General features: G+C 37.7%; 1 protein-coding gene across 5 annotated transcripts in view; it reads right to left on the bottom strand.

The window, feature by feature from the left end:
* Window positions 1–16,681, bottom strand: part of NNT (nicotinamide nucleotide transhydrogenase) — a 113,565-nt gene that overhangs the window by 93,583 nt on the left and 3,301 nt on the right. For 2 of the 5 annotated variants that reach the window (XM_037798855.1, XM_037798854.1), the window contains exons 3-5: window positions 15,432–15,577; window positions 15,088–15,293; window positions 10,095–10,324 (exon numbers count right to left, since the gene is read on the bottom strand). In XM_037798855.1, coding sequence (XP_037654783.1) covers window positions 10,095–10,324; window positions 15,088–15,238 — 381 coding nt within the window. In that variant the 5' untranslated portion in view covers window positions 15,239–15,293; window positions 15,432–15,577. Of the gene's footprint in view, window positions 1–10,094; window positions 10,325–15,087; window positions 15,294–15,431; window positions 15,578–16,681 lie in introns of those variants that run through there. The other 3 variants (XM_037798857.1, XM_037798858.1, XM_037798859.1) reach the window with 2 other exon arrangements.

Genomic DNA, 16,681 nt, shown 5'->3' with positions numbered 1-16,681 from the left:
GCCCCAGACAACCCAGTGTGACGGAAGTGCTTCAAATAACAGGCACACACCACAAAACTGGGCGTGGACATTAGCCTTCCCTGCAACCTCAGCTGATTGTCCCAGAGTTGGGAAGGTAGAGCAGTGTGAATTAACAAAGCTCCATTCAGCCATCATTTCAGCAGACTGGGAGCCTACCTACACAGCCCAGCAGCCCAGAACTGCCCTGGGGGGACGGCACTCACCTGTGACATAGCACAGTCATCCATCAACAGAGGACCCGGGGTGCACGGCCTGGAAGAGGGGCCCACTTGCAAGTCTCAGGAGCCATATGCCAATACCAAGGACTTGTGGGTCAGTGGCAGAGACAAACTGTGGCAGGACTGAACTGAAGGATTAGACTATTGCAGCAGCTTTAAAACTCTAGGATCACCAGGGAGATTTGATTGTTAGAGCCACCCCCCCCTCCCTGACTGCCCAGAAACACGCCCCATATACAGGGCAGGCAACACCAACTACACACGTAAGCTTGGTACACCAATTGGACCCACAAGACTCACTCCCCCACTCACCAAAAAGGCTAAGCAAGGGAGAACTGGCTTGTGGAGAACAGGTGGCTCGTGGACGCCACCTGCTGGTTAGTTAGAGAAAGTGTACTCCACGAAGCTGTAGATCTGATAAATTAGAGATAAGGACTTCAATTGGTCTACAAATCCTAAAAGAACCCTATAAAGTTCAGCAAATGCCACAAGGCCAAAAACAACAGAAAATTATAAACCATATGAAAAACCAGACGATATGGATAACCCAAGCCCAAGCACCCAAATCAAAAGACCAGAAGAGACACAGCACCTAGAGCAGCTACTCAAAGAACTAAAGATGAACAATGAGACCATAGTACGGGAGACAAAGGAAATCAAGAAGACCCTAGAAGAGCATAAAGAAGACATTGCAAGACTAAATAAAAAAATGGATGATCTTATGGAAATTAAAGAAACTGTTGACCAAATTAAAAAGATTCTGGACACTCATAGTACAAGACTAGAGGAAGTTGAACAACGAATCAGTGACCTCGAAGATGACAAAATGGAAAATGAAAGCATAAAAGAAAGAATGGGGAAAAAAATTGAAAAACTCGAAATGGACCTCAGGGATATGATAGATAATATGAAACGTCCAAATATAAGACTCATTGGTGTCCCAGAAGGGGAAGAAAAGGGTAAAGGTCTAGGAAGAGTATTCAAAGAAATTGTTGGGGAAAACTTCCCAAATCTTCTAAACAACATAAATACACAAATCATAAATGCTCAGCGAACTCCAAATAGAATAAATCCAAATAAACCCACTCCGAGACATATTCTGATCACACTGTCAAACACAGAAGAGAAGGAGCAAGTTCTGAAAGCAGCAAGAGAAAAGCAATTCACCACATACAAAGGAAACAGCATAAGACTAAGTAGTGACTACTCAGCAGCCAGCATGGAGGCAAGAAGGCAGTGGCACGATATATTTAAAATTCTGAGTGAGAAAAATTTCCAGCCAAGAATACTTTATCCAGCAAAGCTCTCCTTCAAATTTGAGGGAGAGCTTAAATTTTTCACAGACAAAGAAATGCTGAGAGAATTTGCTAACAAGAGACCTGCCCTACTGGAGATACTAAAGGGAGCCCTACAGACAGAGAAACAAAGACAGGACAGAGAGACTTGGAGAAAGGTTCAGTACTAAAGAGATTCGGTATGGGTACAATAAAGGATATTAATAGAGAGAGGGAAAAATATGGCAAACATAAACCAAAGGATAAGATGGCTGATTCAAGAAATGCCTTCACGGTTATAACGTTGAATGTAAATGGATTAAACTCCCCAATTAAAAGATATAGATTCGCAGAATGGATCAAAAAAAATGAACCATCAATATGTTGCATACAAGAGACTCATCTTAGACACAGGGACACAAAGAAACTGAAAGTGAAAGGATGGAAAAAAATATTTCATGCAAGCTACAGCCAAAAGAAAGCAGGTGTAGCAATATTAATCTCAGATAAAATAGACTTCAAATGCAGGGATGTTTTGAGAGACAAAGAAGGCCACTACGTACTAATAAAAGGGGCAATTCAGCAAGAAGAAATAACAATCGAAAATGTCTATGCACCCAACCAAGGTGCCACAAAATACATGAGAGAAACACTGGCAAAACTAAAGGAAGCAATTGATGTTTCCACAATAATTGTGGGAGACTTCAACACATCACTCTCTCCTATAGATAGATCAACCAGACAGAAGACCAATAAGGAAATTGAAAACCTAAACAATCTGATAAATGAATTAGATTTAACAGACATATACAGGACATTACATCCCAAATCACCAGGATACACATACTTTTCTAGTGCTCATGGAACTTCCTCTAGAATAGATCATATGCTGGGACATAAAACAAGCCTCAATAAATTTAAAAAGAGTGAAATTATTCAAAGCACATTCTCTGACCACAATGGAATACAATTAGAAGTCAATAACCATCAGAGACTTAGAAAATTCACAAATACCTGGAGGTTAAACAACACACTCCTAAACAATCAGTGGGTTAAAGAAGAAATAGCAAGAGAAATTGCTAAATATATAGAGACGAATGAAAATGAGAACACAACATACCAAAACCGATGGGATGCAGCAAAAGCAGTGCTAAGGGGGAAATTTATAGCACTAAACGCATATATTAAAAAGGAAGAAAGAGCCAAAATCAAATTACTAATGGATCAACTGAAAAAGCTAGAAAATGAACAGCAAACCAATCCTAAACCAAGTACAAGAAAAGAAATAACAAGGATTAAAGCAGAAATAAATGACATAGAGAATAAAAAAACAATAGAGAGGATAAATATCACCAAAAGTTGGTTCTTTGAGAAGATCAACAAGATAGACACGCCCCTAGCTAGACTGACAAAATCAAAAAGAGAGAAGACCCATATAAACAAAATAATGAATGAAAAAGGTGACATAACTGCAGATCCTGAAGAAATTAAAAAAATTGTAAGAGGATACTATGAACAACTGTATGGCAACAAACTGGATAATGTAGAGGAAATGGACAATTTCCTGGAAACATATGATCAACCTAGACTGACCAGAGAAGAAACAGAAGACCTCAACCAACCCATCACAAGCAAAGACATCCAATCACTCATCAAAAATCTTCCCACAAATAAATGCCCAGGGCCAGATGGCTTCACAGGGGAATTCTACCAAACTTTCCAGAAAGAACTGACACCAATCTTACTCAAACTCTTTCAAAACATTGAAGAAAATGGAACACTACCTAACTCATTTTATGAAGCTAACATCAATCTAATACCAAAACCAGGCAAAGATGCTACAAAAAAGGAAAACTACCAGCCAATCTCCCTAATGAATATAGATGCAAAAATCCTCAACAAAATACTTGCAAATCGAATCCAAAGACACATTAAAAAAATCATACACCATGACCAAGTGGGGTTTATTCCAGGCATGCAAGGATGGTTCAACATAAGAAAATCAATCAATGTATTACAACACATTAACAAGTCAAAAGGGAAAAATCAATTGATCATCTCAATAGATGCTGAAAAAGCATTTGACAAAATCCAACATCCCTTTTTGATAAAAACACTTCAAAAGGTAGGAATTGAAGGAAACTTCCTCAACATCATAAAGAGCATATATGAAAAACCCACAGCCAGCATAGTACTCAATGGTGAGAGACTGAAAGCCTTCCCTTTAAGATCAGGAACAAGACAAGGATGCCCGCTGTCACCACTGTTATTCAACATTGTGCTGGAAGTGCCAGCCAGGGCAATCCGGCAAGACAAAGAAATAAAAGGCATCCAAATTGGAAAAGAAGAAGTAAAACTGTCATTGTTTGCAGATGATATGATCTTATATCTAGAAAACCCTGAGAAATCGACGATACAGCTACTAGAGCTAATAAACAAATTTAGCAAAGTAGCGGGATACAAGGTTAATGCACATAAGTCAGTAATGTTTCTATATGCTAGAAATGAACAAACTGAAGAGACACTCAAGAAAAAGATACCATTTTCAATAGCAACTAAAAAAATCAAGTACCTAGGAATAAACTTAACCAAAGATGTAAAAGACCTATACAAAGAAAACTACATAACTCTACTAAAAGAAATAGAAGGGGACCTTAAAAGATGGAAAAATATTCCATGTTCATGGATAGGAAGGCTAAATGTCATTAAGATGTCAATTCTACCCAAACTCATCTACAGATTCAATGCAATCCCAATCAAAATTCCAACACCTACTTTGCAGACTTGGAAAAGCTAGTTATCAAATTTATTTGGAAAGGGAAGATGCCTCGAATTGCTAAAGACACTCTAAAAAAGAAAAACGAAGTGGGAGGACTTACACTCCCTGACCTTGAAGCTTATTATAAAGCCACAGTTGCCAAAACAGCATGGTACTGGCACAAAGATAGACATATAGATCAATGGAATCGAATTGAGAATTCGGAGATAGACCCTCAGATCTATGGCCGACTGATCTTTGATAAGGCCCCCAAAGTCACTGAACTGAGTCATAATGGTCTTTTCAACAAATGGGGCTGGGAGAGTTGGATATCCATATCCAAAAGAATGAAAGAGGACCCCTACCTCACCCCCTACACAAAAATTAACTCAAAATGGACCAAAGATCTCAATATAAAAGAAAGTACCATAAAACTCTTAGAAGATAATGTAGGAAAACATCTTCAAGACCTTGTATTAGGCGGCCACTTCCTAGACTTTACACCCAAAGCACAAGCAACAAAAGAGAAAATAGATAAATGGGAACTCCTCAAGCTTAGAAGTTTCTGCACCTCAAAGGAATTTCTCAAAAAGGTAAAGAGGCAGCCAACTCAATGGGAAAAAATTTTTGGAAACCATGTATCTGACAAAAGACTGATATCTTGCATATATAAAGAAATCCTACAACTCAATGACAATAGTACAGTCGGCCCAATTATAAAATGGGCAAAAGATATGAAAAGACAGTTCTCTGAAGAGGAAATACAAATGGCCAAGAAACACATGAAAAAATGTTCAGCTTCACTAGCTATTAGAGAGATGCAAATTAAGACCACAATGAGATACCATCTAACACCGGTTAGAATGGCTGCCATTAAACAAACAGGAAACTACAAATGCTGGAGGGGATGTGGAGAAATTGGAACTCTTATTCACTGTTGGTGGGACTGTATAATGGTTCAGCCACTCTGGAATTCAGTCTGGCAGTTCCTTAGAAAACTAGATATAGAGTTACCATACGATCCAGCGATTGCACTTCTCGGTATATACCCGGAAGGTCGGAAAGCAGTGACACGAACAGATATCTGCACGCCAATGTTCATAGCAGCATTATTCACAATTGCCAAGAGATGGAAACAACCCAAATGTCCTTCAACAGATGAGTGGATAAATAAAATGTGGTATATACACACGATGGAATACTACACAGCAGTAAGAAGGAACGATCTCGTGCAACATATGACAACATGGATGAACCTTGAAGACATAATGCTGAGCGAAATAAGCCAGGCACAAAAAGAGAAATATTATATGCTACCACTAATGTGAACTTTGAAAAATGTAAAACAAATGGCTTATAATGTAGAATGTAGGGGAACTAGCAATAGGGAGCAATTAAGGAAGGGGGAACAACAATCCAAGAAGAACAGATAAGCTATTTAACGTTCTGAGGATGCCCAGGAATGACTATGGTCTGTTAATTTCTGATGGATAGAGTAGGAGCAAGTTCACAGAAATGTTGCTATATTAGGTAACTTCCTTGGGGTAAAGTAGGAACATGTTGGAAGTTAAGCAGTTATCTTAGGTTAGTTGTCTTTTTCTTACTCCCTTGTTATGGTCTCTTTGAAATGTTCTTTTATTGTATGTTTGTTTTCTTTTTAACTTTTTTTTCATACAGTTGATTTAAAAAAAGAAGGGAAAGTTAAAAAAAAAAAAAAAAAGAAAGAAAAACATGGAAAAAAAAAAGATGCAGTGCCCCCTTGAGGAGCCTGTGGAGAATGCAGGGGTATTCGCCTACCCCACCTCCATGGTTGCTAACATGACCACAGACATAGGGGACTGGTGGTTTGATGGGTTGAGCCCTCTACCACAGGTTTTACCCTTGGGAAGACGGTTGCTGCAAAGGAGAGGCTAGGCCTCCCTATGGTTGTGCCTAAGAGCCTCCTCCCGAATTCCTCTTTGTTGCTCAGATGTGGCCCTGTCTCTCTAGCTAAGCCAACTTGAAAGGTGAAATCACTGCCCTCCCCTCTACGTGGGATCAGACACCCAGGGGAGTGAATCTCCCTGGCAACATGGAATACGACTCCCGGGGAGGAAAGTAGACCTGGCATCGTGGGACGGAGAACATCTTCTTGACCAAAAGGGGGATGTGAAAGAAAATGAAATAAGCTTCAGTGGCAGAGAGATTCCAAAAGCAGCCGAGAGGTCACTCTGGTGGGCACTCTTACGCACACTTTAGACAACCCTTTTTAGGTTCTAAAGAATTGGGGTAGCTGGTGGTGGATACCTGAAACTATCAAACTACAACCCAGAACCCATGAATCTCGAAGACAGTTGTATAAAAATGTAGCTTATGAGGGGTGACAATGGGATTGGGAAAGCCATAAGGACCACACTCCACTTTGTCTAGTTTATGGATGGATGAGTAGAAAAATAGGGGAAGGAAACAAACAGACAAAGGTACCCAGTGTTCTTTTTTACTTCAATTGCTCTTTTTCACTCTAATTATTATTCTTGTTATTTTTGTGTGTGTGCTAATGAAGGTGTCAGGGATTGATTTGGGTGATGAATGTACAACTATGTAATGGTACTGTGAACAATCGAAAGTACGATTTGATTTGTATGACTGCGTGGTATATGAATATATCTCAATAAAATGAAGATTAAAAAAAAAAAAAAAAAAAGACATAATGCTGAGCAAAATAAGCCAGGCACAAAAAGAGAGATATTGTATGTTACCACTAATGTGAATTCTGTGAAAAATGTACAATGTTTTATATTGTAGAATGTAGGGGACCTAGAGATACCAATTAGTGGAGGGGGAATGATAATCTAATAAGAACAGATAAACTATGGAGGGTAATCTCAATGTTATGAGAATGCTCAGGAATGATTATGGTTTGTAAACTTTTTTGGATATAGTAAGATCATGTTGGAAGCAATAGAGTTATTTTAGGTTTTTTTTTTTTCTCTTATTCCTTTGTTTTCTTAGGGGTAGTTAATTTTCTTGGGGTATGGTAGGAACATGTTGGAAGCAATGTAGTTATTTTAGATTATTTGTTTTTCTTACTCCTCTGTTTGGACATGGTTTATTAATTTTCTTGGGGTATGGTAGGAACATATTGGAAGTAAAGTAGTTATTTTAGGTTATTTGTTTTCCTTAATCCATTGCTTTGTTTGAAATGTTGTGGGGTTTTTTTGGTTGTTGTTTGCTTGTTTTTAATTTTTTGATAAACAAAGTTAAAAAATTGAAAAAAAATCAGTAGAAAAATGGGAGTAAAAACTAAATGACAAATAGCGTGGGATGGGGGGATGGTTTGGGTATTCTCTTTTCACTTTTATTTTTTATTCTTATTCTAATTCTTTCTGATGTAAGGAAAATGTTCAGAAATAGATTGTGGTGATGAACGCATAACTATATGATCATACTGTGAACAGTTGATTGTATACCATGGATGACTGTATGGTTTGTGAATATATTTCAATAAAACCGAATTAAAGAAAAAAAAAAAAAAAAAAAAGACTAGAGGAAGCCGAACATCTGTGTCCTAGAAGTCCACAGAACAGAAAATGAAAGAGAACAAAAGAAAGAATGGAGAAAAAAAATCAAAAAAATCAAAATGGATCTCAGGGATACGACAGATAAAATAAAACGTCCAAACTTAAGACTCATTGGTGTTCCAGAAGGAGAAGAGAAGGGTAAAGGTCTAGAAAGAGTATTCAAAGAAATTGTTGGGGAAAACTTCCCCAAACTTCTACACAATATAAATACAAAAAGCATAAATGCCCAGCGAACTCCAAATAGAATAAATTCAAATAAACACACTCCAAGACATATTCTGATCAGATTGTCAAATACTGAAAAGGAGCAAGTTCTGAAAGCAGCAAGAGAAAAGCAATTCACCACATACAAAGGAAACAGCATAAGATTAAGTAGTGACTACTCAGCAGCAACCATGGAGGCGAGAAGGCAGTGGCATGACATATTTAAAACTCTGAGAGAGAAAAATTCCCAACCAAGAATACTTTATCCAGCAAAACTCTCCTTCAAATTTGAGGGACAGCTTAAATTTTTCACAGACAAACAAATGCTGAGAGACTTTGCCGATGAAAGACCTGCCCTACTTCAGATTCTGAGGGGAGCCCTGCTGGAGGAGAGACAGGGAAAGGAGAAAGAGATATAGAGAATTTTAACAGATATATATAGTACCTTTCATCCCAAATCACCATGACACTCACTTTTCTCTAATGATCACAGATCTTTTTCGAGAAGGGACCATAAGCTGGGACATAAAACAAGCCTCAAGAAATTAAAAAAAAAAACATTGAATATACTCAATGCACATTCTCCAACCACAATGGAATACAAATAGAAGTCAATAATTTTTGAACTGTAATTCCACTAGTTACTTCCTACATGATATAAAATACACAAACTCTAAGGACAAATCAGTGGTTTTGAACTCAATGTAAAATACGTAATTTTAGACAACTATATAAGGGTGGGGGAATGAAGGAGTATAGGAACATAGTTTATGTGTCCTATTGAAGTGAAGGTGGCATCAAAGAAAAACAAGATTGATAGGGATTTAAGAGGTTAATTTTCAGCCCCACAGTAAACACAAAGAAATTATCAGAGAATATAACCATAGAGATGAAAAGTAGAGTTTGGGTTAAGAGAAATGGGGGAAGGGGCAATGGGGAGTTAAGAAATGAGTGTAGGGTTGCTGTTTGAGGTGAAGAGAAATGTCTAGTAATGGATGGTGGGAAAGAGCATTACAACATTCTAAACATGATTAATCCCACTAATGAAAGGCTAGGGAGGGAGTGGAATGGGAAGATTTAGGCTGTATATATGTTTCCACAACTGGAAAAAAAAAAAGTCAGTCTAACTAGATGACAACTGAATACTAAGGATGAACTTGGATGGTACAGGATAGAGGACAGGTGGCTCAAAGGGACACAGTTGAGACATAAGGAAAAGGAAATATAGAATGCAAGCTTTTTATCATTGTTGAATCTATTGTACCTCTTAGCTGCGCTTAATGGGATTGCATGAAAGAATGTTCTTGTTCATGGGAAGTGTATACGTGAATTATAGTGAATGCTCAAGGATGTGTGCAGCTAACGCTCATACGTTCAGACAGAGCAACAGATGATGGATGATAGGGAGGGAGGGAGGGAAAGAAATAGCAATGTGACAGCAAGTTAAAGTTGGTAGATTGAGCTACCGGGGGAGGGGGGGTCAGGGTATGATGGAATTCTGTGTATGGGGCTAGTATTGTTTTTGCAACTGTTCATATTACTTTGAATTTATTTCAAAAAAAAAAAAAAATAGGTGAGGCTATTTGCCACTCAACCCAATGCTCCTTTTCCAGAATAGTCATGCCCTCTCTAGAAATAGCACTTGTGTCAGTGTAAATCATTGACCCTTCTAGTTATCAGAAGATCACTGTACATTCAGTCCTAGTCTGAGTTCCCTACCTTCTTTCCATCCTAGCAGTAATTTATTCACCTGTAGACATTTTAAATATATAGGATGCCCCATAGTGCAAATTTTCCTAGCCATTTAAAAGAGAATTTCCACATAGCAAATGCAAAAAATGTCTGAAGATCATTTTTCCTGTTCTCATAACTAAACATAGATCACATTGCCTGATAAAAGTCATACTGGAATATGAAATACATTCACAACCTGCAACTGTTTCATTGAGAAAAAGGCTCTGAAAAGGCTATAGCACCACAAGAAAGTAATTTAATTTTCAGTGAAAAGATTTTGAAAAGTCAAGCATGCTGTAAATGGGAGAGGAAAAGGAATAATTACCTTGACCACCAAATCAGAAGCCAGCACTTCCTTCGTCCCTTGGATTTGAGCACCTGCTGCTCTATAGTGATCATCTGAGAACTTGGAAGCTTCACCAGCACCTGACTCCACGATAACATTAAAACCCTGCTTGACCAAGGACTGAACTCCAGCCGGAGACAATGCCACTCGCTTCTCATTTTGGAAAATCTCCTTGGGGACTCCAACAGTCAATTGCTTATACGGAGTTCCTACAAGAAGGAAAAGGTCAAAAAAAAAAAAAAAAAAAAAAAAAACACATTTGGTAAAAAGCAAAACCAAAAAAATCAATGTTTAATAGCAGATTTCAGAAAATGGAAATAGGCTGTTCTTCAAAATATACTGCAATACAAGTCGCTCTTCAAAACAATGTTACGTGCAAAATAATATTACTATATAGCTTTTATCATGTGACCATGTAATTGTGAAAATTTAGGATGGACACTCCCTGGATCCAGCATATGGGCAGATAGGTAAAAAAAATAAAAACAAAAAAATAAATAAATAATGGAGGGGGGTGTGGGATGTTTTTGGGGTGTTCTTTTTTATTTTTTTTATTTATTTTTTTTTTGGAGTAATGAAAATGTTCTAAAATTGATTGTGGTGATGAATTCAAAACTATATGATGATACTGTGAGCCACTTATTGTATATTTTGGATGGATTATATGGTGTGTGAACATATCTCAATAAAACTGCATTTAAAAAAATGATATTATTGATTTATAAACATAATTCTTTGAATTTTATTGATGAATGATGAGAAAATTTTTATGCCCACTCTCCTGAAATTCTAAATATTTTATCTGCCCAAATGGGTTTCCTCAAAATACGTAATTAGCTTACTTTATTCTCAGGAAAAACTGGGTTGAGAGACCACTCAGCATGCTAACTTCATTCTTCAAACTAATCCTCTCCAGTTATAGTCTCCCTGTCCTTATCTTTGACAACAACAGAAATAATTGGCCATTTAAAGAATAATCCTGTACTAGACACTTGTATGGTCTGCCACACCCAAACTCCCCTTCCTGGAAATGTGGCCACAGGCAAAGCCTCATAGATTTCCAAGGGTAGTACCTTGAGACACTGCAAGCCTAGCTGCACCTGTTTAGAACTGGGATTAACAGTTGGGTCAAGGATAATCATCTACAAGCCAGATGTGAGGAAAATCAGCAGCCTATGAGATGACCATATACAAGAACTCTGCTTCTTCTATCTTGGCCACTATCTATCTTTCTTGGTCAGTGACCACCCTACCCAATCAGGTTCCTTCTTGGAGGATTCGAACAGGAGACCCAAAGAAAGGGAAAGAGTCAAGTGGTGCAGAAAAAATTTGTAAGCACAGCCATGAGGCAATCAAAGAGAGGTCAGCATCAACAGTAGCAAAATATCAGTAGTGGATACACAAAAGGAGATGAATCACAAGAATGGTGGCCTGTTAGCATAGCCATGAAATCCAGAATAACATTCCACTTCTCCAAAGTAGGTGATGGGTTTCCTATGCTTCCATACTTCCCAATAGTTCATACAACAAACCCTAATCACAAAATATAATCTAGCATATCTATGTTCTTTGCAACCCAAAAGAGTCTGCATGACACAGACTCAAAATATTCATTTGTGGTTTAGGTCAGCTTTAGCTAAAGGATACTAATTATTTCTATCTCAATCAACATGTGATCATAAACAAAAAATTTTTTTAAAAAGTACCTACTTCTATTTAAGGCTTACTAAGGTGTAGGAAATCTACTAATACAACATAAACTCTGGATTATACCTAATAAAAAATGAATCAAATTATCCCTGAAGATAACATTAAATGAGACCTTAGAGAAATTAAATCAACCTGAAAACATTTGCATTTGAACATAGTCTTAGATCCTACACTACTTAAGCAGTAATAATTTATAGTAAGCCAAAGGCAAAACAAAATGCAGAATCTTACTCCCTTATGACAGAGAAGGAAAAGAATAGGAAGCTGGCAGACATTCTGTATTGCTGGGCAAAGTTAAGCTACATGTGGTGATACTCCTCTCTGGAGGCAAACTTCAAATTGTCTAGGTCCTATATACCAGAAATCAGGGAAGCTACCAAAAATGACTGAAGTCACATCAAAAGGATTTAAGAATCAGCCTAAAGGAACTTCCACTGGCCAAAGCTGGGACAACTTGAACATCAAAAATAACAATTAATTGCAATGAAGTAAAACACATCCAAATTATGTTTAAACCCATGAATTCCTCTCGATACTCCAAAAATAAGTAAATAAAATATATTTTAAAACCTTCATTGATCGACTTTGGAGGGCAGAATAATGGCCTTCCAAAGATGCTACATCCTAATCTCCTGAATGTTAGGTTACACGGCAAACGGGAATTAAGGTAGTAGGTGAAATTAAGAATGTTTAAAACAGGGATATTATCCTGGATTATCTGGGTGGCTCCAATGTAATCACAAGTGTCCTGAAATGTGGAAAAGGGAGGCAGAAGAGTCAGGGTCAAAGAGCTATTTAAAGACGCTACATTACTGGCTTTGAAGATGGAGGAGAGGAACATGAGCCAAGAAATACAAGAGGCCTCGAGACACTGGAAAAGACAAGGAAACAGATTCTCTTTTCAGCTTCCAGAAGGAACACGGCCCTGCTTACACCTTAATTTTAGCCCATGGAGTCCCATTTCGAACTCCTGACCTCCAGAAGTATAAAACAATAAATTTGTGTGGTTTTAAACCACTAAGTTTGTGGTAATTTATTATAGCAGCAATAGAAAACTAATACACAAAGGAACCAACTCATTATTCCAAAAACTGGTAAATAATGGTAAATAATCAGACATTTATCCCACCTTTCCAGTATTAGCTCAGGGTAACTAAATAAAAGAAGGACAGTTTTTCTTTATGGAAAAATTCTAGCTGATAATAGAATAACAGAATATCACCATTTTTGAAACCCCTAATAATCAATCACGGATTTAGTCAATGATCATCAAATAGTTACTACCTCTTTTGAATGAAAAACTGAAAGCAACTTCATAACAGAAAGATCACACTGAAATGCCTAAACTCACCATTCAATCTTCTTGATTGAACACAATAGAAACTGCACACCCATGATCTTTTCAAAAAAGGCAAACCTGAATCTGATCAAGTCTTCAGCTCTAACTAAATAGTAAGAAGATGCAACAGAGAAACTAGTTAAACAACATCAAGGGGATTCGCTCACACTCAGAGTAGGGGAAGTTCCACAGGGCAAGAACTAATTTCCTCAACAAGTAAATTAAAAGGAAAAAAGAGGAGGAGAACCAATAAATCAAAAGAGAGCTAAGAGACATAACAACCAAATGCAATGCGCAGACTCTGTTTGGAGCATTAATTTAACAAGAGACTGTTTAAAAAAAAAAAAGGAAAAAAACAATTGGGGCAATTTGAATATTGCTTAACTGGAATTACTTTTCATTATTTTCAATGTGGTAATAAAAACATGCTTATATTAAGGGGATAATAATCCTTACAATTTAGAAATACAAAAATAATTATCTAGGAAATTATCAAGAAACAGAAACTAAACAAAAAAAAAAGGTCTCATACGTATTCAATACACAGATCCTGATGTCCATGCATTTACTCACAAGAACACTTCTCACGTCCTCAATGCAGTTATTTACTTTTATTTTACACACAATTTTATCACACTTGATAATCTGGTTTACCAGAGCAGTTTAAGAAAAAAAAATCTGAAGATAAAGCTAGGGGCTCTTAGGAACAGGTACCCTGCCAATAGTAACTTACTATCTGAGAACAAGAAAAGAGGCTGTAGATTCTAGTCAAGGCAGACATAATTCAAAAAGTCTAGCAGTTTAGGAGTCCTTAATGTATAGACAAATAGTCCTACAAACTGAAGTAACAAAACTGCAAAAACTGCTGGTTGTCCCTCAAATACCTATTCTCTTCCTCCATCTTAGTACCAGAATCCCCTGGGTATGTTGCCTTCTGGAATAAAAAACTAAATGTCCAAGTCTCCCCTACAGCTAGGTATGGCCACAAGTCTGAGTTCTGGCCAATGATGTGTACACAGAAGTACAGGAAGAGTCTTTGGGCAAGAATGCTTAAAAGGAGCTGACTCAGCTAACAAAGGTCCCCTTTAGCCACTCCTCCTTATGGCCCGCAACTCCAGAACAGAAGCAAGTAGAGTTCAGCGCATGGAAGAACTTGTAGCCACTGGAAGACTTTGGCTTTTACTCTTTATGGCCTGGGAAGCCATCATTGGATTTTGAGTAGAAGAGTGACATAATATTACATTTTAAATGATTAGTCCTACTCTTGTGTGCAGAACAGACTATAGGGGGAAGACGTGGAAAACACGGAGACCACTGAGGAGACTAGTACAACAATTCAGGTAACAAAGGATGGAAGCTTGGACCAGGATGATAAAAACGGTGATTCAAGAAAAGGACAGATTCTAGATCCAAGTTAGAGCTGACTTATACCTACCACGAAGATCTAGGATAACTCCAGGATTTCTGACCATAGCAACTAGGATGAAGTTGCCATTTATTGAATTGGGGAAGACTACTGCAGATCAACTAATATACTTAATTCCTAATTCCTGAGCACAGATGACTCATATACAGTATAATTCCTCCAATACTGACTAGGAAAGAGGAAAGGCTGCTGAGAAATATGATGACTGTAAGCAATGGACTTCCCAGAACAACTCAACCGGCTTATCATTTCTCTTTTCCTATTATCTTTTCCTCTCTGTAAGCACCGACAATCAGGAAAACATAAGGAAATATACATGGAAAATACAAGAAAGCACTCGGTTTTTTTGTTTTTTTTGTTTTTTTTTAATTTAAAACGACCACTCAAAACCTCCAGAGTATAAAATTGCATGGCTTTCCCTTTAATCTAACATAAGTAGATCTATTAACTCATATGACTCGAAGGTTTGAATGACATACACTGAAGTAAGACTTTACCTGGTTTTACAGGGGCTTTACACCACAGTGCCTGATGAGTGTGAAATGTCCGTAAAAAATCCTTCTTCCCAGGTAGAACCTTACAGGACCCCAAATTGCTAAATAAAGGGCATGAACAGCCAGTCAACACTGTTTTCAGTAGATTTGCCATGTTGATAAGAGCTCCTACTTTCTGAATCACCTCCAAAGTTCTTCAAGGTAAATCACTAAGGGAAAACAAAATAAAATGTTTATGTGCCAAGAAACACACTTTGCCTATACATGCCAAAAACATTAAAAAAATCTAATCTAAAGAGCTTGGAATATAAGAGTTATATGTGAACATCTACAAAGAATTTATTTACCAAGTCCTTTACTTATGGAAGATGCATCAAAAGTTTGTTTCCAATTCAGGTATTTAAAACTTGGAATCCATTTTCCCACATAAACTGGAGTCACGAAATTATTGTTCAATGCTAGCTCACATAAGCCTACTTAGTCCTTAATGTAACTGGAAAATAAAATAAAAAAAGCACATTGTAACAGAGTAGAGTCTCAACTTACATGAACATCATCCTTTAGTCGGCATGCTCAGTAAAAATTACATATAATCAAAGTTACCCTTTAATTCCCCTTAAATTGTCTAAAATACTATACAGTACAGTAATGACTTGCATTTAGCCAGCATGTGAACAGAAAACACTAGCATTCTAGTAGCGCAGCAGTGTGCAGATCCTGTGAGACCCTCTGAACTGAGGCTGAGTGAGCAAAAACAAGACCCATGTTTGCAAAGTGCACATCTCAAGAAAATTAAACATGGATAGGATATGACTCTGATACAAAAACAAAAACAAAAAGGAAAATTCCACGGTCTCTTTAACACATGGGCTTGTGCTTACAGATGTAGGCATAACTAGGACCTCTTCTGTCAGCGGCTCTTACAAGTCAGTCTTTTTGCCAACTCTAACTAGATGGGGTGAAGTATCACTGGTCTTTGCTGTTGAGACTTCAGTGGCTACCTCCATTTCCATGTTTTGCAACAACCCAGGGATGCAAAGAGGCACTCCCCCCCACCCCCACAATTCCCAATGTTCCTCCATCCTTCTCTTCTTTCCTTCAAAGGTAGGAGGAAGAAGAGGACCTGGAACTCTTATCAGTGAAGCTCAGTTAACTACACCAATGACACCAGTAAGTTCTGCCTCATCATGAGGGCCCTTGCAGGGCCCAGCATGTGTTCCCGGAAGATTTCATAAACACTCTTCCAGCTTCAGAGGAAGAGGGGACTAGCTCATTTTTAATTTCAGACTTGCTGCCACCCTCTCCCTGAAGCAAACTCTTGCAAACAGCAGAAAGCAGCACAGATAATGGAAATTCTCAATCCAGGTGGTCCTTGTTAGTAAAATGCCCTTATTTCAATAAATATGTACCAAAGGCCGAATCCCTGAGGCACGACCATTAGCAGCAGCTGTAAAATCAAACTGGCATCATAACGATACTTGAAGATAAGAAAAGTCAACAAATAATAAAGCCACAAAGCAGAGTAACACAAGTTCAGAGTTCTTCAAGGAATCAAAAAGATTGTGTTCTCTTGGAGGGCTCATAAAAGGACGGAAAG

The sequence above is a fragment of the Choloepus didactylus genome, chromosome 11, assembly GCF_015220235.1.
Source record: "Choloepus didactylus isolate mChoDid1 chromosome 11, mChoDid1.pri, whole genome shotgun sequence".
NCBI lineage: Eukaryota > Metazoa > Chordata > Mammalia > Pilosa > Megalonychidae > Choloepus > Choloepus didactylus.
The sequence above is the reverse complement of the archived record's forward strand: the minus strand, read 5'-3'. Positions and strand labels throughout refer to the sequence as shown.